General features: G+C 35.9%; 2 protein-coding genes across 6 annotated transcripts; one reads left to right on the plus strand and one right to left on the minus strand.

Moving 5' to 3' along the window:
• Window positions 1-7,255: 7,255 nt before the first annotated feature.
• On the minus strand, window positions 7,256-14,272 carry LOC142538212 (DEAD-box ATP-dependent RNA helicase 37-like). Of its 5 annotated transcripts, none has more exons than XM_075643571.1 (7): window positions 14,066-14,272; window positions 12,713-13,665; window positions 12,536-12,619; window positions 11,176-11,418; window positions 9,424-9,591; window positions 9,067-9,180; window positions 7,256-7,991 (listed from the first exon to the last, which is right to left on the minus strand). In XM_075643571.1, exons 2-7 carry the CDS (start codon window positions 13,433-13,435, stop codon window positions 7,482-7,484), a joined length of 1,842 nt encoding a protein of 613 aa, XP_075499686.1. In that variant the 5' UTR covers window positions 13,436-13,665; window positions 14,066-14,272; the 3' UTR covers window positions 7,256-7,481. The 5 variants fall into 5 exon arrangements, with proteins under 5 accessions (XP_075499686.1, XP_075499689.1, XP_075499685.1 ...); XM_075643574.1 differs by having other exon boundaries at window positions 12,713-13,673; XM_075643570.1 differs by having other exon boundaries at window positions 14,035-14,272.
• A 4,924-nt stretch (window positions 14,273-19,196) lies between these two features.
• LOC142538214 (serine/threonine-protein phosphatase PP2A catalytic subunit-like) lies at window positions 19,197-26,053 on the plus strand. The gene is made up of 11 exons (XM_075643575.1): window positions 19,197-19,422; window positions 21,315-21,371; window positions 21,638-21,721; window positions 21,810-21,881; window positions 22,867-22,938; window positions 23,191-23,231; window positions 23,942-24,008; window positions 24,436-24,627; window positions 24,714-24,803; window positions 24,899-25,006; window positions 25,651-26,053. Exons 1-11 carry the CDS (start codon window positions 19,324-19,326, stop codon window positions 25,714-25,716), a joined length of 948 nt encoding a protein of 315 aa, XP_075499690.1. The 5' UTR covers window positions 19,197-19,323; the 3' UTR covers window positions 25,717-26,053.
• The last annotated feature ends 27 nt before the right edge of the window (window positions 26,054-26,080 follow it).

Below are 26,080 nucleotides of genomic sequence, written 5' to 3' on the forward strand. Positions count from 1 at the left end.
TTCACCAAACCATTGTCAGAGACTAAATTTTCTCACTTTCGCAATATACTTGGTTTAATTGATTTATCTTAATTATATCAGTATTATTGTTGCTTTGTCAATAGCTATTCAGTAAGTTTGTCATTTATTATTTAAATGCGTTTCAACTGATGTCAGTTGGTCATGTATCAGTTTTTGTATTTAGTTCGTTAACTATTTATCAACTGATGAAAGTTAAGTTTTATAGAAAGACAAAGAGACAACAGCAATGATACAAATCAAGATTTTATTAAGAATAAAATCGATACCATACAACATCATCCTTGACTAGCTCGGATATATGATCGACTTGAGCAAGCCTGTTAAGCTTCCTTGCAAGTGATCTCTGCTTAGCAGAAGCAGGGAATTCTTCAGTATTGAATGATTGAATGTAGTGAGCGGTAGTCCAAACGGACATAACCTCTGTAAAGACGTCTTCTTCAGCATCTCTTTTAAATCTTTGAATACGTCGAGGCGTCCATGAAAGATGAGGGACGTGTGTGCTGCTTTCACAATCCATTGGAGTTCAGATGTCATTACCAAATAACAATGATCTTAATTTATAGACAAGAGACAGGAGGAAGACAAAGAGTCATCTGGCCTTAACTGATTCAGACTAAGTTTCTCTTACCCTTATTTATTTGCATTTATTGAGGGGGAATATCGAACAAAAAGTTAACTGAGAAGACAATAGTCAGTTGTTCTTCAACTGAACTGACTAAGTTTTCAACTGGTCACTCAGTTGTTGACCCAATTGATCTTCTCAAATATGTTAACTGATAAATCGAATAATATTCTATATTAAATGATGTGACTGTTTGTCGAAGCATTAATTGCTGTCTTTCAATGAATAGTATTTTGAAACGTGGACCCACATAATCCATTCATATTCTATACATGTTTTTATCACACGTACACACGTTTCTAATTCAAATTTTCCTAGACTGGCATAGTGTCCAATAATTTGAATAGTCACTTACATCAGTACTATACCCGCTCCAATTCGGTTTTTCTCTCCTTACGCTTACTTCAAATTTACAGAGAAAAAACAAATTCGAGTTTTCTTTCTCGCAGAAAAACATTCATTCAAATGGCAAATCAGATCCCAGCTCATGTCATGAACGCAATGGCAATCGACTTTGACTCAGTTATGACTGTATCAGATGAAGCTGTGAAGAATATCTTCATCAAAGTGGAAGCAGCAGGACTGAAACAATTTCTGGGATTATCCTCTCAAGAAATCTATACTAAAGAGATTCAGGATCTCTATACCAGCGGATATGTCACTAAAGAAGGCAGTATCGCAACTACTGTAATTGTCATCTGCTGATCATTGGCAAGGACTTCTTCTGCAACCTTTTTCAACTGCCTACTGATGGGCTAGTTAACCTCTCTGAATTAAAGGCATCTGATGTTGAAGAGACGCAAACCCTTCTATCTGCTGATGGTCGGAAAATCAAAGTTTCCAATCCCAAGAAGAAGCTGAAGCCAGAGGTGCAACTGGTGGCATATATAGTAGCCAAAGAGCTTTTAGCAAAGGCTGGATCCTTTGCCGCACTTACACTTGAGAAATTTCAAGCTATTACCTGTTATCATAGCTGGTCGGAGATTGAACTGGAAGAATATAATTTTCAACATCCTGAGGAATATGTTTCAATCGTCCAAGCAATCAAAGGGTTATGTGGTGCAGCTCAGCTATTTGCTGAAAGTCAAGGGGCTGGTGACTGATGATTCTGAAAGATCGTCAAAACTGAAAATCTTCAATGCTAAAAATGTCCAGCCACCAAAGCATAAACTGGACATGTCACCTGAGCAGTTCTTGAAAGTGAAGAAGGAGATTGAGATGCAAGGATCTCCCAAATCAGTTAAGAAAGCTCGGATGGAGACTTGGAAAAAGATGCTTAAACGTAAACTGATTATCAGTTAAAGTGACTCTGAGAAGACTCCATCTCCCAAAATTTCCAAGAAACCCAGGACCAAAAAGACTAAATCAGTGATGGATGTGGGAATCATCCCGTCTGATAGGACCATCCAATCTGGACCTGAACAGCCGATCAAGGCTACTCCACTCAGAACTGTACCAGTTGAGACGTCAACTGATGATCAGCTACCACTATCTGCAATTCTCAAAAAGTCTATCCCCGAATCTGGTGGGAAGAAGAAATCTGTTGGAGTTAAAGCTCCACTTATCACTATCACCAGACCAAATCCTCTGCCGATGGCAAGACCTAAAGTAGTAGTGATTTGAGAACAAGTGGACTCGACAAGATCAGGACTGAGCATTTCTCATGTTCTAACTGAATCTAAGGGCAAAGAGAAAATGATTGAAGAGCCCAGACCAACCAACACCATTCAGACGCACATTGACCTCATTTGGAAAGAAGTCAATGAATTTTCTGAAGGTAAACTCATAACATATGAAGAATGGGTAAAGTTTAGAACTGTTGTGTTTGTCAGGAAATTACGGAAAAAATCAATTTTAAAGAAATTCATTGCCTTGGAAACACTTGTTCTGAGAATGGTCAAAGCTGCCACGGTGGTTCAAGCACTTCAGAGAAAGAAATATTTCTTTGATCAGATACGGGCAAAGAAATTGAGTCAGTTGATCGGTCAGCTACGTCAGAACTACGATCCTACTAGCCCAACTTCTCTTAATGATAAAGCAGTTCATGACCAACTAGACATGGACTTGTTATCTCTGCAAATGGATATCAAGAATTGGGAAATGGATCAAGAACTTATTATTCCAGAAAATTCTCAAGATCTTTCTTCAGATGAGCTAGCTTATCAATCAGCTCAAACAGATCAGCCATCCAAGGATCCAAATGCAGGCTCTGCTGAACAGATGACTGATTCTTTTTCTAAAGATACATCAAAGTCAACTGATGTTCCTCAGTCTTCAACTGTTGAAGCTACACTCTACATAGACGCTGAATTATCATTGGCCAACATTGATGAAGTAATCAAATCAGTTGCCTCTGACGTTCAACTATCCTCTACTGAAGCAGTTGAAGAGTTGTTCACAACTGAAGAACCAGTTTTTCAAGCCCCAGCTCAACCTCTTGAAGAACCAGTTCAGTTGCCATCCACAACTGAACAAGAAATATTCACAACTGAAGAACCATTTCAGTTGCCCTCCACAACTGAACAAGAAATTTTGAGAACTGAAGAGCCAGTTCAGTCAGTTATCATGACTAAACAGGCATTTTTGAATTAACTGAAGAGGCTCAGCTGCACTCAGTTGCAACTGAAGAAGAGCCAGCTGATCAGCCTTCTATCATGCAGCCAACTGAAGCATCAGTTGAGCAGTCTATCCCAGTAATAACTAGTGTTTCAACTGATCATCCGCATGAAGCATCATCGGACCCTGCTACTGATCCAACTTCTCCTCCACAATCTCAACAGAAAGTCTTACCTGAAGAGACTTCAGAAATGGTCAATACAACAACTGAAACAACTGACGGGGCACTGGTCATTTTCGATGGAGAGAATAGAGAGCAACCAGAAACTTCTGGAGCCATGTCTCCAGGCATTACAATAGAAACTGAGTCTCTGTTTGAAGAAATTTCAGCTATTCAGACCAACCTCGTTGGTATAATGACTTCCATTTCTGACAATATCTTATCAACGCAATTCTTGCACACTATGAGAATTGATTCTATTAAGGATAATACCATGAGTAAATTGCAGAAAATCTAGAAGGATGTGTCTTCGTTATTCTTTCAGATGGACGAGCTTCACAAATACAGAGTTTCAACTGAAGCTCATTTCCAGACGCAAGCATTAGTAACAAGCGTCTCGACTATCTGGAAAGTACTGTTTCAAAACGAATAGATTTACTGCAAGATATCCTAATGAATGCAGTTTCTAATCTATCTTCATATGTGTGGAATTTGTCAAGAAAGGTTGATGAGTTTGACAAAAAGAGAGAAATAGGAGAAATAGAAGATCAGAAAGGAGAAGACAAAGGAAAGAAGAAGAAATGAAGATCAATTGATACTTCAGTTGATGGTTGAAGACTATGCAGGAATTCTTTATTCTTTTATTCTTTGTATGAATCTGTACATTAGAAGAATTATTTTATCTACAATGAGTTCGAAGAATATCTTTGAGTTCAGTTGATCAGTTCATACTTTACAAGTTTTGTCAAACATCAAAAGGGGGGAAATTGTTGGAAACTTAATTTCGGTTGTTTGACCAACTAAGTGATTAATTTATTGGACTAACTGATCAAGTAGTTTGAAGTAACTGAAATACATAAATCAACTGACAGTTGTCTAACTGAAGATTAATGCTATGGGTGTCAATCGGGTCGGGTCGGTCGGTTTCGGGTCAACCCGCGATTTTTTTTTTTTTTCAACCCGAACCCGAAGCAACCCGAAAACCCAACCCAACTCGAACCCGTAACCCGTCTAACCCGAATTTTATTTATTTTTTAAAAAAAATTCAAAAAAAATAAAATAATAATATTTTAATTTAAACACATAATAACAAAATTTCCGATTTAAATTTGAAAGTTTAATTGTAGAAAATTAAAGTATATTTACTAAATCAAATAAACAATTGTTAAAAAAATAAAAAATATACAAAATAAATTTTAAATGATGAAAATTTATCGTATAAATATACAATAAATTTTGTTCAAACATACAATATATAAAAATATAGGTAATATTTTTATATAAAAAAAGTTTTTGGGTCAACCCCGACCCAACCCGAAACCCGTCTAACCTGGTACTAACCTGAACTCACCCGACCCGAACCCGAAAAACAACAACCCGAATATGATTTTTTTTGTGTTGGATCGTGTCGGGTTGACGGGTCGTGTTGCATTTTGACACCCCTAAGTAATGCGCAGTTTATCGAAGGCAGCTGAAACCAGCTGAATTGAACTTACGAAGACAACTGACTAATCAGTTGGAAATTGATCAGTTGACATATTCAGTTGTGAGCTTATCAGCTGATCATTCAGCTGTACACGTCATCAGTTGTTGAAAAGGACATTCAACCGACAACAGTACAAAGCAGACTGCAACTCGTAGGTGGAACTCTGCATTTCAGAGCTTATAGTGTACGAATGTCAGAGGAATATTGACGTGGAAATCAACGGATATAATGATTCAAATTATATTTAATGTTACCGTTGAAAAGAAGCCTATAAATAGGTAAGAAGAGCAGTTGAGCAAACAACCAATCGATCTATCTATTCTCAAAAACTTGTTGTTACCCTGCTGAATTTATAGCTCTTACTCAAGAATCAAAAAGCTCACACTTATCTGATTTATTTGTAGCATTTGAGGCTACCTTTCGAGCTTACAAGCACAAATCGTTTTATTGTTTATTTGATCTTAACTAGATCAGTTGTGCTAAATTCAGTCGAAGAACTGTGAGATATTTAGTAAACTAAGAGTTTCAGTTTTGGCAGTGTTAAGTCCAAACTGAAGTGGGTCTGTACAAGTTTTGTATCGATCAAAGTCTTTTAGTGCATATCCTATCCTTGTGATAGAAGGGGTGACGTAGGAGTTATTTCAATCTCCAAACATCCATAAATCTTTGTGTGTTACTACTTGAGTTATTTATTCTATCTTTCAGTCAGTTTATTTCCGCAATTGTTATCAGTTAAACTGATTGTCATTGACTGACAAAATTCATAGTTTCAGTTTGTAACAGAACTGACACTTCATTCGAAAAGATTCAAAAATCGTGAGTGTTTATTCTACCCCCCTTCTAAACACATCTCAACCAATCTACCGATCCTAACACATGCTTTTGTTTCTGCGAAGTCGATTGGCACAATCATTTGTATAATGACCATATCTAGAGCATTCTCTACACTGCACGGAGTCCAATCTTTTATTTTCTAGTCGAGCAATCACTTCATTTCTCGATCTAAATTCTCTTGAGTAGGTGTAGACATTTTATTTCTCTTAAAAATGACAAAAAAAAGTTTCGGTGTTGACATGATTTTCTTCTTGTCTCTCATGCTCTTCAAATAATCACAGAACTTCTCAGTAATCAAGGAGAATGACTCCTCACCGGGACCATATTCATTTGCTTCTTGAATTAGATTGTTGACGGAGTCATCAGTAGCTTGCAAAGCGATAGCCTTCCTTTTATCTCCTTTCTGTATATCCAGATTCAACTAAAAAGTCCTTAGAGAGCTTATCAAATCTTCCATATTCAGAGTAGACGAATCCTTTGATTCATCTTGGCACAAATCTTGATGTTAAATCGTTTAGGAATAGATCTTAATACCTTATTGACGAGCCTTTCATTAGACATAAGATCACCGAGACTAAATGCTATATTGGCAATATCTCGGAGTCTTCGATCATATTAAACAATTGTCTCATTCTCTTCCATCCTTAAGCTCTCAAATTCGGAGGTCAACATCCTCAGTTTGGTTCTACAGACACTTTCAGATCATTCGCAGTGCTTTTGAAGAATCATTCGCAGTGCTTTTGAAGAATGTCCCATGTTTCTTTAGCAAATGTCCAATTGGTAATGAGACTGAACATGTTGACATCGACCGAATTAAAGATGATATTGAGTGCCTTAGAGTTGAAATTTGAAGTCTGAACCTCATCATTAGTCCATGCATTTTCATGTTTGACTCGACTGTCACAGTCTACTTTGACAAGAAAGGGGAACGCCCCGCAACAGAGTTAAGCCCGAGAAACTGCAACAAGAAGGAGGCAGACAACACAACAACCAAACTTTTTTTGCTGGACTTTGCTCGGTGCAATGGTGGGAAGACAAGACTGAGGCTCCAAAACAATGGAAGAAAAGAGGAAACGAAGAGGCAGAGAAGGAAGTCAAACCCACCTGCAGTGATGTGTTGTGGTGGAGTTGCTCGGTTCAATGGTGGGAAGACGAAGACCGAGCCTCCAAAAACGGAGGAAGAAAAGAGGAAAACAAAAAGGTAAAGAAAGAAGCTAAACCCACTTGCAGTGATGTGTTGTGGTGTGGTGGGAGGGCAGAGACAATCTCACGTGCTATTGTGTCCCTTGTCTGTGATGTAGTAAAAGAGACACGTGTTGGGGCGTTATTTGCTACCGGGACTAAACTGGTCAATTTGCCCAGATACACTTTTTAATATAATACAAGTAGATTTATGTTTACATATTTACATTTTTAATTTAGCAAAAATATATATATATCATGGGTGCACACAAAAATAATAATAATAATAATGGTTGAAAATAATTTAAAATATATATACATAAATAAAGCAATGGAAACAAAACAAAACTACTTCAATATTGAAATAATTAGTTGGGGGACGAAAGAATTTACATTCAAAAGGTGAGGAATTTTTTTAAAAAAAATAAAAGAAAAAAATGTGAGATGCACAACTAGAAATAGAAATGTGATGGAACTAACAACGGGTACAAACGATTAATGTTAACATTAAGTAGATGAATTATTATTGAAGCGCAAAAGGAGGGCGAGGCGAATAGACTTCAGTCCCATGCACTAGTCACACTGGGACCATATCCTCCACCATGACCACCAGAGCTGCTGCTGCCATATCCACCATTAATTTGACCCCCACCATAGTACTCCATTCCGCCTCTACCAAACGAGGCATCTCTACGAAAGTCACGGCTACCAAATCTTCCTCCCGAACCACCCCCTCCACCCCCTCCGCGACGATTCTTTCCATACAAAGAAGACCTGGCTGCAAAACGGGAAAGCCAAGCCGGAACTTCTTGGTTGGCTTCTTGCATCAAATCAGTCAATGATTTCGCCAGTGAGGCATTGTTCTCGTTAAAGAACGCAGTTGCCAACCCGGATTTTCCAGCACGGCCTGTCCGGCCTATACGGTGGACGTAGTCATCAATGTCGTTTGGAAGATCAAAGTTGACCACATGTGCAACATGGGGGATATCCAGACCCCGTGCTGCTACATCTGTTGCAACCAATATTGGTGTTTTACCGCTTTTGAAACATCTCAAAGCATATTCTCGCTCCTGTTACCATACAAAAATAAATAAATAAATAATAAATGAACAAAAAATACGAATGAATATGTAGTATAAAATGCTACATATACACCACTACTTTAAGCAAAGAAACTTTCTTTGATAGATCATTTGGTAGTACACATTTTGCGCTGATATGTATGTTATCAAATCAAATAAGACAAATTTTAGGGGAAGTGAAAAATGTTCAAACACTAATATCACATTTTAGGAAGTGGAATCTCCAAAAAGAACCATTCAAAAAGCATAAAATAAAATTTTGAGACGTCTTGACTAATATTCACTTTCAATTCATGGTACCACTCCAGATCACCGTCATCCATTTCAAGAGAAAAGTGGACATGTATTTATTCTCGTGCGAGTTGGTATTGTGAGGCAGCCAATGAAAAGCAATTATGCTATTGTGATGTCATCCATGGCATACACATCATGCCATCGTCTGACTATCATTCTAGGGTCCTCTTTGTGGTCTCTAACCTTTAGTGGCATAGCATAAGAATTGAGCAGCAGATTTAAACAGTCATTATGTGAGTTTTTGATGTTACTTGATCTAAAATACGACTTTCTTAATGAAACTCGACTTGGATGCTTACCTGGAACACTAAATAAATCCATTTCAATTCCTTGTTTAATCTTTCATCAAAAATAAAAAATTCCTTGTTTAATCAATTTATACTTGAACATCTCTAAATGGGTGAGAGAAACAACATAAAACCATCTCATGTGACTCCCACATTGACAGTTGTACATAGAAAACATGGGTACAGAAAGGACGACAACCCGATCTAAAAGAAAGTGGAAAGGGAGAGGAGAGCGAAGGGACCGTTGAAAGCAAAAAATGTAAAAACTCCAACGAATTAAAAAAAACGCACAAATTTGCTATATTACAGACTCCGAGAAGTATGTTTAGACTTTAGTGGCAGATGCGTAAATAGCACAAAAAGATTAAAAATCAAATGCATACTTATAAAGTGGGATGTCAAAAATGAATATCCCAACTTCGACATCCAGAAAATAATATAGGCCAATGTACTAGGCTCAAATGCCAACAACCCAAACATACCTGTTGAGTTCGATCACCATGGATGGCAGTGGCAGGGAAACCATTAATGCTAAGCCAATGTTCGAGTGCATCAGCTCCCTTTTTTGTTTCCACAAAAACTAGTGTAAGAGCTTGCTGTAATTCAAATGCACAAAACCAAGTTGTTATACCAGATGGAGGATTTAAAGGAATAATAATCACTTTTAAGAGAAGATACACGGAGGAAGATATGCATGCTTAGGAGACACTTGTGGGCCTTAACTAAACGTACAAATCAGGACATGTTTGTTTCTATCACCATTACCATCTCTCTCAAAATAGCAATGGTAAAAAATGTCATTTTGGAATGATTGGATACAATTAATTGCAATACCGTACCTTGCCATGAACACCATTTGCCAACTGTGCATGAAGGAGGTCCATCAAATGACTTCTTTTGTCTGTCTCAAGCACATATTCAACCCTTTGAACAATTAGATCAGTGCTAGAACCAACTCTTCCAACTGCCAAAAACACGTAATTCGACAGAAAATCTGCTGCTAGCCTCTGTATGCCAATTAAAAGTTAGGAATATTTCACAAGATTACATAGGTAGATAGGTACAAAGTTATACTTGGCCATGTGTCATCGTAATAAAATTAATGAGATCATATTTTGAATTCTTTTAACTAATTGCAAGTCGAGAAATTGGCAAGGCATTTGCAGGAAGTGAAACAAATTCACAAGTTATAACTACTATGACATGGGCATCTCATGCAACGAGAGATGTATTTAAGCATTCTGACTCCCACACAAATTTACTCGAAAGTTGAAGAACAGAGACTGTTCAGACAGGACATATCATCTAGTGTATGCACAAATAATGAAAAATTGGCATCGGAGAGCATAATAAATACATAAAAATCAAGGAACAGCATAACCTGGCACCACATCCTCTAGTCAAAATTTGATGTTAATGTATAACAAATTATGAAAATTTTGTAACAGAATATTCTGGTACTGTTTCTCGAGTTTATTCTGTTAGAAGTCAACTGATCATAAACAGCAGTGTTATAATTTCCAACGTACCAACCTCGTTCTGCATACTAAGGTATTACAAATTTCACAAAAACATAAAGACACACGATTATTTTACTAAGAAACAAAATGTTGATACAGATATAAGATTTCTTATAATTTTTAGCTGTGTAATCGAAGAACATAGATATCCCACAGTTTTTAATGTTTGTAAATGTCAAACTCATTAGCAAAACTAGACAAATAATATTGGCATAATCAGCACTGCTCATTTCCACCCTCAGGCTGGGGCACATTGAAATGCATTGAATAAGCAATTAAGACGAAGGTCAAATTAACTTGCGAACAAGTACTTAAGCTATTCAAAAGTTATGGATACTTTAGATTTAAACAAAGCAATTCGAACAAGAATTTCCATGCAGCCAGCACAAACAATTTTTGAACCTTTTACTTGTGTGATGATGATATTATCAAAATGGTACCGTAATTTAGGTACACACGATTTGTATGAGAGTGCTAGTTGTCGATAGAGAATTTTGTCATCGGCTTTTTATCAACTGATAATTGGTGTGATAAGCAATCCCAAATTATGAAATCGATACATCTGATTCTGGTTTGCAAAACAAAATTTCATAAACAAAATAATGTGAACAGGAGGGAAAAACAAAAGGCAGATTATATTATTCATATGTAAATTTTGCGAAAATAAAAAACTAAATGCAAACAAAATATGCCTCACATGTAAGTAAGTTTCACATTTATACATATAATCATAAAACAAATTGCAGACAAGATATTATTTCATATATAAATTAATTTTAGATTCACATACATTAATATAAAATATTTGGTCGGGTAAAAAGATAAGGAGATTGAAAGCTGGAACTTGGAAGTGCTTCTTAGACTTCTTCTCTCCCTATCCACTATTTATCCCTACAGCATTGCTTATGTGCTTCATGACAAGTGATGCTAATTATAATTGGGGCTACGCGTTCGTGTTCTAACATAAAAAGTTGTAGTCGCTTAAAACAGTTACATTTTCCGATTGATTTTTGGTTACTATGACTAATTAACATCATGTAGCTTAAAGTGATGCTTTTTAAAAAAAACCACCTGGATTTCTTTTGGAAATGTGGCACTAAACAGCAACGTTTGTCTAATACCAGGAGGAGGCATGTCCATTTGCTGCACTATTTTCCTTATTTGAGGTTCAAAACCCATGTCCAGCATTCTATCTGCCTCATCCAGGGCTAGATACCTAATCATTTGCAATGAGACTCTTGCCCTTTCCAATAAATCCACCAAGCGTCCAGGAGTGGCAACAAGTATGTCCACACCTCTTTCAAGTTCTCGAAGCTGTCCATAAGTTATTCACAATATTAGAATGAGGAGATCCAACAGTGTTAAGCGATATGAAGCAGTCTCTCAGGCTCTAAAATTTAGGCAAATGATACAATGAATCTATAAGATTCTTAAAACTAAAAGAAACATTTGCACTCAAAACACGTCATTGGTCAGATCAAGGCTAAATTGAGGAAATCGTTAATCTATGTTCTATATTGTATTTGTTTTCTGAATAATGGTTTAACTTTTTATGAAAAAATTAATAAGAGCCTAGACAGATAAAAGTGATGATAATAAACAAACTTCCATTTCAAAGCAAGCCATGACCATAAAATAATTGTCAGAATAACTAAAAATAAGTAATAAGGTGTTGGTCCTTACATATACACAAGTTCATAGTTAAATAGCATCATGATTAATAGGTTTGGTAGTTTAGATAACAAAATTTCAATATCAATTGAAAATGGGTAAAAATATGTGAATAATAGATGAATTAACAAATAAAAATAGTATCATCACTAAACAACAAATAAAAAAATATAACAAATGATTATTTAAAAGCTACAATAAAAAACATAACTTTCATAAACATAGGTGGAAGAAATGGTGACTGAGAATGTTAAAATTGTGTCACTCATAAAAAATTTAGTGCTATAAATATAGTATATTTCTTATAATCAATAGACAGGAACATCTTATATATAAAACAATATAGGCCTAATTTTGTTTTAGGGGTGCTGTCTATTTACCTCAAAAAAGTTGCTTCCAAATGAGATAAACAGCCTACTTAATGTTCTCAAAGAACCGATATTGATCCCAAACAGGACAGATGCATGAAAGGAAGGTCTTTCAGGATCCAAATCAACATAAATTCATAAATCAAGTAAAACAAAATATCTGTAAGATGGGGTTCACAGTTGTTATTCTTGTGTTTATTAACTTTCTGTTTAACCTATCCTCCAAGGTTTGAAAAAATAAACTCATTCGTAATGGGATACTTAAAATCCAAACAGATAACGAAACATAACATATATATCTGTGAACAGAGCATAAGGGGAAAAAGCCAGACAAATTCAGAGTGAAGTGTATTCATGAATAAATAACAACTGAACAAGGATAAAAATAAAACCTGTAGATTTATGGGTGCACCACCATAAGTAACAACCACCCTCACTCCAGTTTGATATGAAAATTTTTTAGCTTCTTCATGAATCTGTACAGAGATAAACAGAGTTGGATTCACTCTATAGCATCCTTATACATAAATGTAAAATGAATAACATCGGAAAAGGTAATACAAGCTCACTTGGATTGACAGCTCCCTGGTAGGAGCAAGAATGAGAGCAAGAGGAAATGACATGCGTGGCATGTGAGGTGGTCTTGGAGTAGATTGGCTGCTTTTCATGACTCCACTTATGATTGGGAAGCAAAATGCAGCTGTCTTTCCAGATCCAGTCTGAGCACAAGCCATCAAATCCCGCCCAGCAATTGAAATTGGTATGGCATACCGCTGCACAGGAGTGGGTTTCACATATTTGCACCTCTTAATATTTCGATTTAATGCTTCACCTAAATCAATCTCAGCAAATGTATTCACAGGAGGAGGAACATTTCGCCCACTAGTCTCGACCGGAATATCCTCATAAGCATCAAAATTGATCCCAGTATTCTCCTGTGAGGTAAAAGCTTCTTCAGAATCAATGTCATCTGGAAAAGGATTGACCTCTCTCTCCTTCCCGCGATCCCAACTACCACTTCTATTATTCCATCCACCAGTGCGGGTGATTCCTGCGCTTCTATCATTTCTATAACCACCAGGATAACTTGCACCTATGGGTTGGCCACCATATCCTTGTCGATCATTTCCAGACGCAACACCAGCGTAGGAAAATGGAGCTGCTGGATCGTCTGATGAAAGAGGTCTGTTTCTAAGATGCGGCGGAACATAACTTGATTTGACACGGGAAACTGCCCCGGTGCCATCACCTGCCGGTACCTTATCAACCGAATCAGCCCATGATGTTGGCATAGTCAGAATATAGCACAAAATCAACACTTTCTTCCACGGGATTAATATTTCCTCGATTCCGCTTCAACAAAATACCTCTTCCACAGTTCAACCCACGGTTTTCCTTGAGAATTAAAACTTTCCAGCACTGAAAATCCAACCAAACACCCAAATGCTCACCATCCCTTCCAAAGCAAACGCACCAATTATCCCGCTCAGCCAAACCGACTTAAAAGCCCCGATGACAACATCTGGAAAGCTAAAAAATTAATCAAAAAGAAAAAATAAACCAAAAGGCAGACATATTAGCATAAAATTCTGATGACCAAACCTTGCCCATGCCCATTTACGGAAGTTCACACACACACATAAAAGAAAATTAACAGAAAAATCTTAATCGTCTCCTCCCAACAGCCACAAGCGCGGAAAATCCCTTAAAAAAACAACCGAGAAAAAAAATACACCAACGTTAGGTAATAATTTACAGTGTGAAAAAACAAAGCAATCCCTTACAAAATAGTGATTCAAAGAGGGAAAAAAAAAAGGAATGTAAAGTGGAAAACATACGAGTAAAAATGCATACAGATGATATCGAGAAAGCAAGTGAAAAGGGTACGTACAATAGATTGGAAGGGAGAGAAAACAGAAAACCTAATTTCGCGCAAAGGATGTGCGATCAAATGCAAATTTCACGAATATCTTCGCGTTGATCTATGTGCGCGTGTGATTTGATGCTTGATTCTGTTCCGAGTAAACGGATGGACGAACGAGAGGAGGCAGCATTCAATTGGGGAATGGAGGCTCGATTCTACCACCTATGTGATTTCTCCATACTAAACTCAACACGTCTGTGTACTTCTTCTTTTTTAAAAATTTAAAAAAAAAAAACAGATGTTTATGAAATTTTGAATATGATTATAATAAGACATGAGGATTATTGACAATATTATGGAATAATTAAAAAGTTTACAAACAGATAAATAATTTTGAACAAATTTCAATATGTAAAAATGAGATAATTTTCAAATAAGTCCCTCGTTTTATGTTACGTCCTAATTTCGCGATCTGTTTTTCAATTAATCCGATTTGGTCCTCCATTTAGTCGATAGGTTCTTCCGTCAAAAATCGATCCTCGATTGCACTTGCATTTAATGGAATGTGTTTGTTTGCTTAATGAGTTTTTGCAATGTGATATTTTTTAATGACAAAAACTTGTGTGAGACGGTTTCACATATCGTATTTTGTGAGACGGATCTCTTATTTGAGTCATCCATGAAAAAATATTATTTTTATGCTAAGAATATTACTTTTTATTGTGAATATCGATAGAGTTGACCCGTCTCACAGATAAAGATTCGTGAGACCGTCTCACAAGATATCTACTCTTTTCCAAAAGGACAGACTCAATATTTCAAGCAATCTATGATTTTGTATTGACTTTCATATTTAAGTTTGTTATGAAAAGAGAAAGATAAATGAGTATATGAAATAGAATGAAGAAGAAAATTATTATGGGGAAATGAAGAAGTTAATGGCAATTGGAAAAATATTTAATTTCCAGAAAATATATGAAATAATTGTTCATAATTTTGAAGTTCATGGATCGATTTTCATTTTTATTTTTCTAATCTGCTAAGGTGCGTGACTATCGATTAACTCCAACCCGACTTGGGGATTTTTATTTTTTTTAATGCTGATCTTGATATAGTGAAATGAGGTAGGAATGGAACGAGCATTCCAAATCACATGCTTGAGATTTGATTTAATTAATCCCTTATTATCATTAACTGGAAATGACGTTTTTAAAATATATTAAACATTTCAACAACATTAGTATAAAGTTGCAGAGGTTTAGCAAATTGTTGTGTGAATTCTTTGGGACTAAACCAAATAATATATGTTATTTTCAATATATTTCCACTTATGGCAAGATTAAGTTTAACAACGAGAAAACTGACGAGGAAACAGAAATACATAGCAATGTTATCGTTTTGGTTGAACATATTGCAGTTAGTAAATTGGTTTTGGATCATTGTTCTTAAATTTATAGAAAATCATAATAAGTTTATTATTTCGAGATCTAACATATGAACACAATTTTTATTTCAGTATGGAGAAACAAGTCAATCCCGCTTTATGGCGAGCTAATTATTATTTTTGGAAAAGATCGAGCAACAAGATTGAACGATGGAGCTTCCGCCGATACGATGGAAGATATACGAAGAGAAGAAAGCAATAATTGCGCTAACAATGATATTGACACAACTAGAGAATATGGTCTTGAAGATTTTGATGCTTATAATTCATTTTCTCCTATGCAATCCCCGAGAAGTGAAGGAGTTCACAACCAAAAGAAGCAAAAGAGAAGTAAAAGCAATGATAACATGATTGTCGTGGCGAATATTAAAGATACGGTTTCAATTATTGAAAGTGAAATTGCCAAAGCAAGTCAAGTCAAGTTTTTGCGAAAGCAATTGGAGTTGACGCAGAATTTCAAAAAAGCGACAAAAAAAATTAAATTATGAGATAAGAAAGATTCTCAAGCTTAGCACATGAGAAATCATGAAAGCAGTGTGTCATATAGCCAAATCTCACGAGTTAATTGAATTGTTTTTTAGCATGTTGGAAGAAAAAAAAAATCAGTTGGTTCAAGGTATAATCAATAATGATATCTGAAGTTTTTGAAGAAATAAAATAGTAATTGATTCATATTTTGGGTGATGACTAGAAACATTTTATATTTTTGATATTTGGAAATCAACGATACATTATAATAATATGTTGATCATTTGATATTTAGTTGAACTTTTTTATTGTTATTGAGTTGATTTTTTGAAAACACACTCTGAGAATGTACTTTCTCTTTTTAGAAGAAAAAATCATAAAAATAAAATAAAGTGAATATACATATTGTACACTTATTGTTTTATTCAGTTAACTTAAAGGATTATTTTGTCAATATAAATAAATAATTTCACTCCATTCTTGGTATTTACTTTGAGCCACCAATCATCGTATAGGAATCAAATATAAGTAATAAGTATTCCATTCTCAACCACATTCGCTTTGATATCAACCATTGAAAATGAATATTTATATCATTCAATTCTTACTTATTAATCTTCCCATTTTACCATTGTCTTCATTTTTATTAACTTTTTCTCTTTTTTATTAATCTTAATATGTGACATTGTTACACTTATCGAGTCTCTCTAAAGACATATTGCTACGCAAAGTTTTCTGCCTATATACCATATATTTGAGTCTTCTATTTTTTATATGGCTCATCATGCTTCCGTGAGGTAAAATAAAGGTCATACTTCTTTTGCCCAAAAAGTCGTTGGGTAGTGCCCACCGGGTTTTAGAGACTGTTCCTTACAACTTAACCACACAGTCGCAATTTGATGGTTCTCGACGCAAATTCCTTCAGCAACATTAAGCACAACTTTGTTTTGTTTCCTACCTCAAGATGTATAGTTATATATTTATTTTGAAAATAATATATGAGAGGGGCAAAACTTAAAAAATTTTATTCAGACATACTAAATATTATTACAATAACAACTTCCTGTAGATGAAGAGAAACTTGTTTAGTTACTTATCATAGCTTGGAATACAAAATACAAAAACTAGAAAGAAAAATATTATAAATTTATTTGAAAAAAATTGAAGAGGTTGAATGATGTCTTCAACTTCCTTCTGTCTATGTATTTATAGAAACCTCTTCAGATTCGAACCCAGACTTCAAACTTGTAAATAACTTTATGTATTATTTGCTTGCTAGATGTTGCCGACAAAATCTTATGATAGGTGGTCCTATCAACCTGAAATGTCAACTACTTTTAAAAATTAAATTCCTACTATTTTTTTTTCTTTATAAAATTCGTAACATTTAATTAAAAACCACACAACTTTTCAAAAAGCGTAAATGCACAAAAATTAATTTAGCATTTGAAATCTCAATCGCATAAAATCCCTAACTCGTCAGTTAACAAAATACTGCGTCAACCATTAACATGATCAACACTAACTTCAAAATAAAGCATAAAAATCTCTAACTAAATTATTAACAAAATCGTTAAAACTTTGACTATCAAGCTAATGCGGAAAATAATGTCACTCGGTAGTGTAATGCCGGACTCGATTCACTCAAGCGTCAGTGCCTCCCTCAATCTCATCCTCAACTGCAACATTCAAAACTAGTGAATTTAATGACTCAACGTGTTCTAAACATAAATAGAAAATAAAACATATACAAGAACATGCATTAAAAATCATACTTTTATTCAAAATAAGTTAGCATAAATTTATAAGCACCATAAATAGTCAAATCATAAAGCTTTCCATCATTTATCGTTTTGGATGAAGTTTGATCATTAAAAGTGACTAGCTGTATCATTTGGTCGACTGATCAGTCTCAACTCATCATTGCGCATGGGGACAGGCACTAGGCACCGACATAAATGGAAATACGAATGTTAGGCTCCCTTTGGGGCCTTCTCCCGTAAATGGTCTCCCTCTAGGGCCTTTCTCCATCAGATATTCTCAATAATAATATATCATATCATTTTTGTCACAGTCAATTCACATCTTTCAAAAATATTTTTCTTTTCTTTTTATTCATAAAATATCGTGTCATTTCCAAATTCGTAAAATAGCATTTTAACAGTAAAAATTGCATCGTTTTATCCTAAGTCATACAATCTCATATTTTCATCATAAACGTTTTAAAAATATCATTTAGCACGCGTTATGATTCTTCGGGACACTGCCAAGCCTTTCGTACTAGCTGAGACGTAAAATAACCATTTTGCCATTGGGCTCTAAAATTCCCGATTTTTGACTTTTTTTCACTTTTATTGACTCGAGACTATCCCAAATACTTATTTAAGTTTAAATTTGACTTCTAATATTTTTATTTGACGTAAACTCGGGTTTTTTGATTTAATTCTTAATTAATAAACCGTGAAGCGTTTAAATCCCGAATTAATTCAAAACTCAATAATTTCTTTTCAAACTTTAAACATAAACTTTTCATACCTAAGCTACTCCCGCGAGCCAAGAACTAGCCCCGTGAACCCATGGTTCGAACCATCTCCTTTGGCCCTAGCCAATTCGAATCCTAATCTCTAAGCCAAGCCACGACTCCCTCTAACACCAAGCCACCCTCGAGCCACCTAGGACCAGACCCTCACCAGTACCTCCTGGACACATCCTGACCTAGCCTAGCCCAGCGCACTAGCCCGTAGCCCATATCCAAGCCGTTCGCTCCCCTCATTCATTTTACCTTGGTCGCGGCCCTCACCAACCGAGCCACCATGGACCACGGCTGCACCAGACCTATCCTCGACCCTAAAACATCTTCCCTAGACCCTACTGGACCAGCCTACACCCCTAGACCAGCCGTGAGACTCTCCCCTCCTTGACCTAGCCGCGCACGTGCACGGGGAGAGTCCTAGGGTTTGTGGACTCTTCCACCTCTTGCGGCAGCCTGGTCCAGCCCTCCATGGACCCTCCCACGACAGCATCAGACCCTTCCCGACCAGCCCTAGCCCTTACACGCAGCCCCTCGCTCGAATTTTTTCATAACAAATTAAATAAATAATAAAATTTAAAATTTTTTAATAAAATTTTAAATTTGGTTTTTTATTTTTGTTAACAAGAATACTTGGAAAAAAAATCGAATTTGACACATTGATACATGGTGATGTGACAATGAACGAGGAAGGCCTTTTCTGTCATTTCCAATCATCTTTGATTTCCTCCACGCTGCTCCTTTAATTTCTTGATTAAAATAAAATCTCCACCTGTTTGCTTCTGTCTTTAGAGAAGAAGGGCACATGAAAACGGCGTCGTAGGAAAAATTGCAGCGCAAATTCCAAAATATAGGGTTTCAGAAGGATTCGTTGATGGATGCGACGGTGGCTTCGAGTGACGGCGGATCTTCTGGAAACCTCGATGAGCAGATCGCTCAGCTCACACAGTGCAAAACCATCTCCGAGCAAGAGGTTTCCTATTGTTTTTAACTTAAAAAATGCTTTTAGATTGGGCTTTCGTTTCAATTTCGTTGAAATTTGATTGGCATTTTGCTTTTCACGAGTTTGTCTAGAATTCCAGAATATGTGATTTGTGTTTAGGGCAATGTTTAATGGTTCAGATGAGAACTCGAGTGTGAGTGTTGGATTAGTTTAGTTAATCGAAGATCCAATAGGATAATAAAGGCCAGTAGCAATCTTCAGCTGTCTTGGCAGTTGGCTCTCATTTGATAGAAGTCAATATATGGCAGTTGAAAGTCCACTCTTTTGCCCCAATAATTTAGCAATATTTTTCCTCATCTTCTTTAGGAAAAAAAATACTTTAAAATCTGTTTATGCATAGTTTTATTTATTATTTTTTTCTCAGAGAATTGAATTCATTGATCTGATGATTTGCTTGTGTAGTTTTGTATGAAGCCTTGTTTGGTTGTAGTTCTTCATTATAGCTCAGGGTTTTTCGTATCTAACTCAAAGATGTGGTTGGACTTGTTAAGAATTGAGCTTAACATAGCTGAACGGGAAGCTTATGGAATTCTATTTCTGGAAGAAAATTGTCAAACCAACCAAAACCCAGTAAGCCAGTACAAATGTTAATGTGCATATACAAACTAACTAAAAACATTAAGATAAAATGGACAAAGGAATTACCGTGTTCACAATGCAGCACTTCTTCTAATATCACCAAAACACCTCAAGATTGGTGTAGATTGAAAACATCAAGCTTGGAGTTGGACATAAAAAATGTATGTTGTGCTTTCCCAAACTCTCAGTAAAAATATCAGCCAGTTGATGCTATGAAGAAACATAAGCAGTCTTAACCAGCCCAGCTACAATGCAGGTTTTGTTATCACCACTCCCATATCCTTAAGTAGACCTTTAATACACACAATCTCACATGTAGTAGCCGCTATGGCCCTATATTCCGTTTCCACTGATGATCAAGACAACGCTTTGCTCTCTTGTTTTTCTGGGCACCAATGCATCCCTTATCTTGATATAGAAACCGGTAATAGATCTCCTTGTCATGGGAAAAGCTGCCCAATCAGAGTCATAATATGCTGTGATAGAAATGGAATTCTCCGAGGAGACAAAATTCCCAAGCCAGGAGTGCCCTTTAAATATTTCACAATCCCGTTTGTAGCATCCATATGAAAACATTTTGGAGCATGTGTAAATTGTCTCAGAATCTACACAGCGTAGCTAAAGTCGGGTCTAGTGATCATAAGATAGATTTAGAATCAGTGTGTAAAGGATCCTCGACATTGCTGGACTTATTGTGAACCATAACAGAATTAAGCTCAGGACTTGTCAACTTCATATGTCGCTCCATTACAGTATCAAATGGATTTGCCCCACCTAGTACTGTATCACCTATCAATTAGATCATATCTTCATAACATATGCTACTTCCGTCCCGATTATATAGACTTTTTTCCACAATGATTAAGAAATTCATTAGAAATATCAATTATACAAATGACTTTCCAATTATATAGGCCATATTTTCTTTTTCGTTTGTCCCGTCTATATAGATATGTATCCATATTTAAACATATATATTATTTGGTACAAACAAAAAAGAAAATGTGGCCTATTGGGACCGAAGGAGTATATTTTAAAAATATGTCTTGTGAAGTAAGGCACACAACTTGCGCCTCAAGCTCCAGGACTCCCATGCACCTTAGTGCGCCATGCCCTAAATAACTATGGTTCTATGCTTTTGGAGAGATTGAATATCTTTTTATTCTCTCTTGTACATTGATGCAAGTTTGTTATCATTTTTTTTGTATATATCTTGTCTTGCTATGGAATGAGCTGTATCTGCTAAAATATCTTCTTCTTTTTTTCAACTTATATTTATTTAGGTAAGGGTGTTATGTGAGAAGGCCAAGGAGATTCTTATGGATGAGAGCAATGTCCAGGTGCCCAAATTTCCATTTATTTTCCTTTATCACAGACTGTGCTATGATGCAGTTGCTTTGAATTTTACTGGTTTTCTTATTATTTGAAATGAAACGGCTGTTGTAATCTTCTGGTGTTCCCTATGATCGTTGGCCGTAGTTTCTTTTGAAGGATCTGTAGCATTAAATGTTGATCATCATGTTGCCTTTGTTAATTTGTTCCCTAGTCATGGTTAGTGGTTACCATTGTTTTTATAATTGACTCAACTTATTACTTGTTTCTATAGCCTGTGAAAAGCCCAGTGACCATATGTGGAGATATTCACGGGCAGTTCCACGATCTTGCCGAGCTTTTTCGGATCGGTGGAAAGGTGTGTACTTATTTGCCCTCATCTAGCTAATAAGTTATAAATCCATCATCTGTTCAGTGAATTGATGTTTATAATATTTCATTGGCAGTGCCCGGACTCAAATTATTTGTTTATGGGAGATTATGTCGATCGAGGATACTATTCTGTTGAAACTGTAACGGTGAGCTTCAACTTTCACTTGTGAACTTTTTATAAACTTCGTGGATTAAATGCGTTTTACTCCCTGGTTACCAATAAAGAGCAAACTCTTGACTATAAAAAAAACAGTGTTCTAAAACTCGGCCTAGGCGCTGCCCGACCGCACTGAATAGGTGCTAGGCGGCCAGCCTAACCGGCACGCGATCCTAGGCAGGTGTAGGTGGGCCTAGGCCTTTAGAGTTTTTTACGGAAATTTTTTTTGGACCGTTAATTTTGGAAAGCCCGATTAAACCAGAATATGATTTAAAAAAGAATTATAGGTTTCTTCTTTTAAATTTTTGGGATTGAAAGCCTAATTAAAACCTCGATCTGTTGGCTTGCATTTGCTCTAACACACTCCTATCATATTTTTTGTCAGCTTACTTCTGCACGCATAAGAAAATCGAATCAGGCCCTAAAGATAATTTATTTCTTTATTTTGATTTCTCTTGCGTTGCTTATAATCTCGACTCGCCTTAAGCAGAAGAAGCGCCTTAAGCAGAAGAAGTAGGAGGAATGAACCAGGGTGTCAATTGGATTTTAACAAAGTTTAGCTGTAAACTGAACCACACTTCACCAAGATTCAAAACCACGCTGAACAAAATTTATTAGGTAGTTATTTTTGGTTTACCATCAAATGTGGCAATGGTTGGAATGCTAAATACATTAAAAGAACTTTTGCTAGTACCTGTCTGGGCCATGTTCACCCTAGATTATGCATTATGAGTGACAATTGATGAATATAACCAAGGTCAGTGAATGCATGCCTATCTGTTTATAATTTTTTTATGAGTTGTGCCTGTTGTGTCAGCTATATAAACCCAGATCATTGATCACGTCCATATTGTGCATGAAACCAATGATAATGTTTATCATGGAAGCATGAAGAAATGTGGATTAAGTACACTGATATGTATTTAGGAATATCTTTTCTTCATTGTTTTTATGGATGTGTGGTTACATTCCAGTTATTAGTGGCTCTCAAAGTGCGATATCCTCAACGGATCACGATTCTAAGGGGAAATCATGAAAGCCGCCAGGTATATTACCAAATCATTTAATACCTGACAGTTTGTACCTGATAGAGAGTGCGATTTGTCACCTCTAATTTCTTAGTGTCAAATATTTCATTGTGGATTGAAAATTGGTCTTACTGGTTTATGATTTTTTTTCCCCTCAAGTTCTATTCTACTGTCGAGGGTCATCAACCATTCTGGTCATTATTTCTCTAGATTTTTGGTTTTTTATTGTTATTACTTGAAATTTTAAAATTACAACTCTGTTTCTTGCAGATTACTCAAGTTTATGGGTTTTATGATGAGTGCCTGAGAAAGTGAGTTTTTTTTCATATCTTTTGTTTTTGTGCGTTCTGATGTAAAATGGGTTTATGTCAATTGAGCTGTTGATAAAACTATGTCCGTGACTTTCATTTACCCCTTTCTTGTTAGTAGATTTATTGTAATGATATTTTAGTGGTTTGTTATGTCATAACCTCAGGCTAGACTTTTATTTGATTTTATTTTGTTTTGAGATTTCCTAATATTAGAAGTTTAAGTCTCTAAAGAGCTTGATTTTACACTTAATAACTGGTAATTTTGATGACCAAAAAAATTAAATAGCTGGTGGAGGGTTGCTGGCGAAGTGGTAGTAGTTCCTGCAGTCACGACGTATTGTTCATGCATCACATCAATCATGACCAACATTAGCTTTTGGCTATAGACATCTTATGTAACTGTGGAAATATTGACCATCTTATCGTCTAACATTCTTCCATGCACTGTATGCTACTGCCTGTCAGGTCGTGTATTGATTGTTGGTTAGTATTACATTGATGTTTTATTGGGTTTTGGAGGGCACAATATTATTGCGCTTCAGACCTCATTAATGTAGTTTTTCTACTTTTCCACGTGGAAAAGTAAGCAACCACTTGACAATGTCTCTTTTTGTTAGAAACTACCACATTGATCTCTTCTCTATTTGTCGTGCAAGTGCATGTGAGAATAGCAAAATAACATAATGCTGATTGTTTGGTTGCATTTTCAGATATGGCAACGCCAATGTCTGGAAGATCTTTACAGATTTATTTGACTATTTCCCTCTTACCGCATTGGTGAGTATTTTTCATCTATCGATGAAAAGTTTAACATGATCATATTTGTGATGCTTATTTTGTAAAATTTCTAGTATGATTCGCGTGTGGGAAAATGTATTGCCTGATTCTAGTTCGGTAAATATAACTATTACTCTCATCATCTGCGGACTGGTAAATGTTTAGCTCGCTTCGCAGTTTTTTTGTGGGATGCACTAGCTTATGTAATTGATAGAGTTGCTTGGAAGAAGAGAATGCGGTATATTTCTCTTTGCTTTTTCTGTGTAAACGAATATTTCTGGTAACTATTGTCGATTTCTAGTTTTATCAATCCTTTCTTGAAATTTCTACTGAGAAACCACTATTTTAGATACAGGACTTTAGAATTCTCTTAGGTCTTCAATGGGAATCAAAATTTTCAGTGGTATATTTTTATGAACTTCACTAGGTTGAGTCGGAAATCTTTTGCCTGCACGGTGGGCTATCTCCAGCCATTGAAACTCTTGATAACATAAGAAATTTTGATCGTGTTCAAGAAGTTCCTCATGAAGGGCCCATGTGTGATCTTTTATGGTCTGATCCTGATGATCGATGTGGTTGGGGTATCTCTCCCAGAGGCGCTGGATATACATTTGGCCAAGTATTTTTCCGAACACTTTACTCCTCCATTTTGGTTTCTTAAGGTGAAGAATTATGCCACATGATTTTTTCACATGGATGGAACAGGATATATCAGAGCAGTTTAATCATGCAAATAATTTGAAGCTTATTGCTAGAGCCCATCAGCTGGTTATGGAGGGATTTAATTGGGCACATGTAATTCTGCAGATTTTTTTTTTTTACATATTTGGTAAGTTTCTTACAAATGAGCAAAGGGGATATCTTATGATAACAGTTCATTTTTGTTGCAGGACCAAAAGGTTGTTACTATCTTTAGTGCGCCTAATTATTGCTATCGTTGTGGTAATATGGCATCTATTCTCGAAGTTGATGACTGCAATGGTTTCACTTTCATTCAGGTCCTCTTCCGCCTGCGCTCTCTCTCTGTCTCTCTCTCTCTCTCTCTCTCTCTCTCTCTCTCTCTCTCTATACAGAGACACACACACACACACACACACACACAAGCTAGTAGCATCCCTGTGCACATATGTGCTTCTCTCTCTCTCTCTATACATATATATACACACACACACAAGCTAATAGCATCCCCGTGCACATATGTGCTTCTCTCTCTCTCTCTCTCTCTCTATACATATATATATATATACACACACACACACAAGCTAGTAGCATCCCCGTGCACATATGTGCTTCTACGACTGATTATTTTTGTAATTATTGTTTAGATGATGTACGTCCTTTTAAAAGAATAATGATACGTTTCTTTAAAAAAAAAATAACGGTACAACTTTATTAAATATATCTGTAGTTTGTATGGATAATGGATGACTTTATATTACAACAGTTTAAATTTAAAATTATATTGAATGTGTAAGTTAATATATGAGATTGGAGTAGTGTGGTTACTTGAATGTTAATTTGATTAATAGGATGGGGGTATCATTTGCATTTGGAAAACGGTCATACCAAAAGTGAGCAGAATCTTTACATATATTTGTGTGTAACACACATATTCAGCATTTAACTTGTTCCCTGAATGCAGTTTGAGCCAGCTCCCAGACGTGGTGAACCTGGTGTGACTCGAAGAACACCAGATTACTTCCTTTGATATATGGTTGCCGAATTCCATCAGTTCCCTGTTGTTTTAGCTGCTTTATGTGTTGATATCTGCGTGAGTCAAATGGTGTTTCCTCCAAATCAGCAATAACTTGTAGGACTGTTGGAGATGCTGCTAAAAAGCTCGGTAAACCTGGGATGCTATTGCTGAAAATATGTCAGCTACCGGAAAAGACGTGACGATTTTCTTCCTCTTTTCCATAATTTTTACACCTCTATTGTTTGTAGGACGACTATATGTCGTTATTCCATCTGATTGTATTCGATGAAAAATCACGAATCATGTCTTACGTTTTTACTATTAAGCTTTTTGTCGTTGGCTTGTTTAATTAACTTGTGAGCCCATGTTCCCTTGT

Source organism: Primulina tabacum, chromosome 3 (genome assembly GCF_025594145.1).
Source record: "Primulina tabacum isolate GXHZ01 chromosome 3, ASM2559414v2, whole genome shotgun sequence".
Lineage (NCBI taxonomy): Eukaryota > Viridiplantae > Streptophyta > Magnoliopsida > Lamiales > Gesneriaceae > Primulina > Primulina tabacum.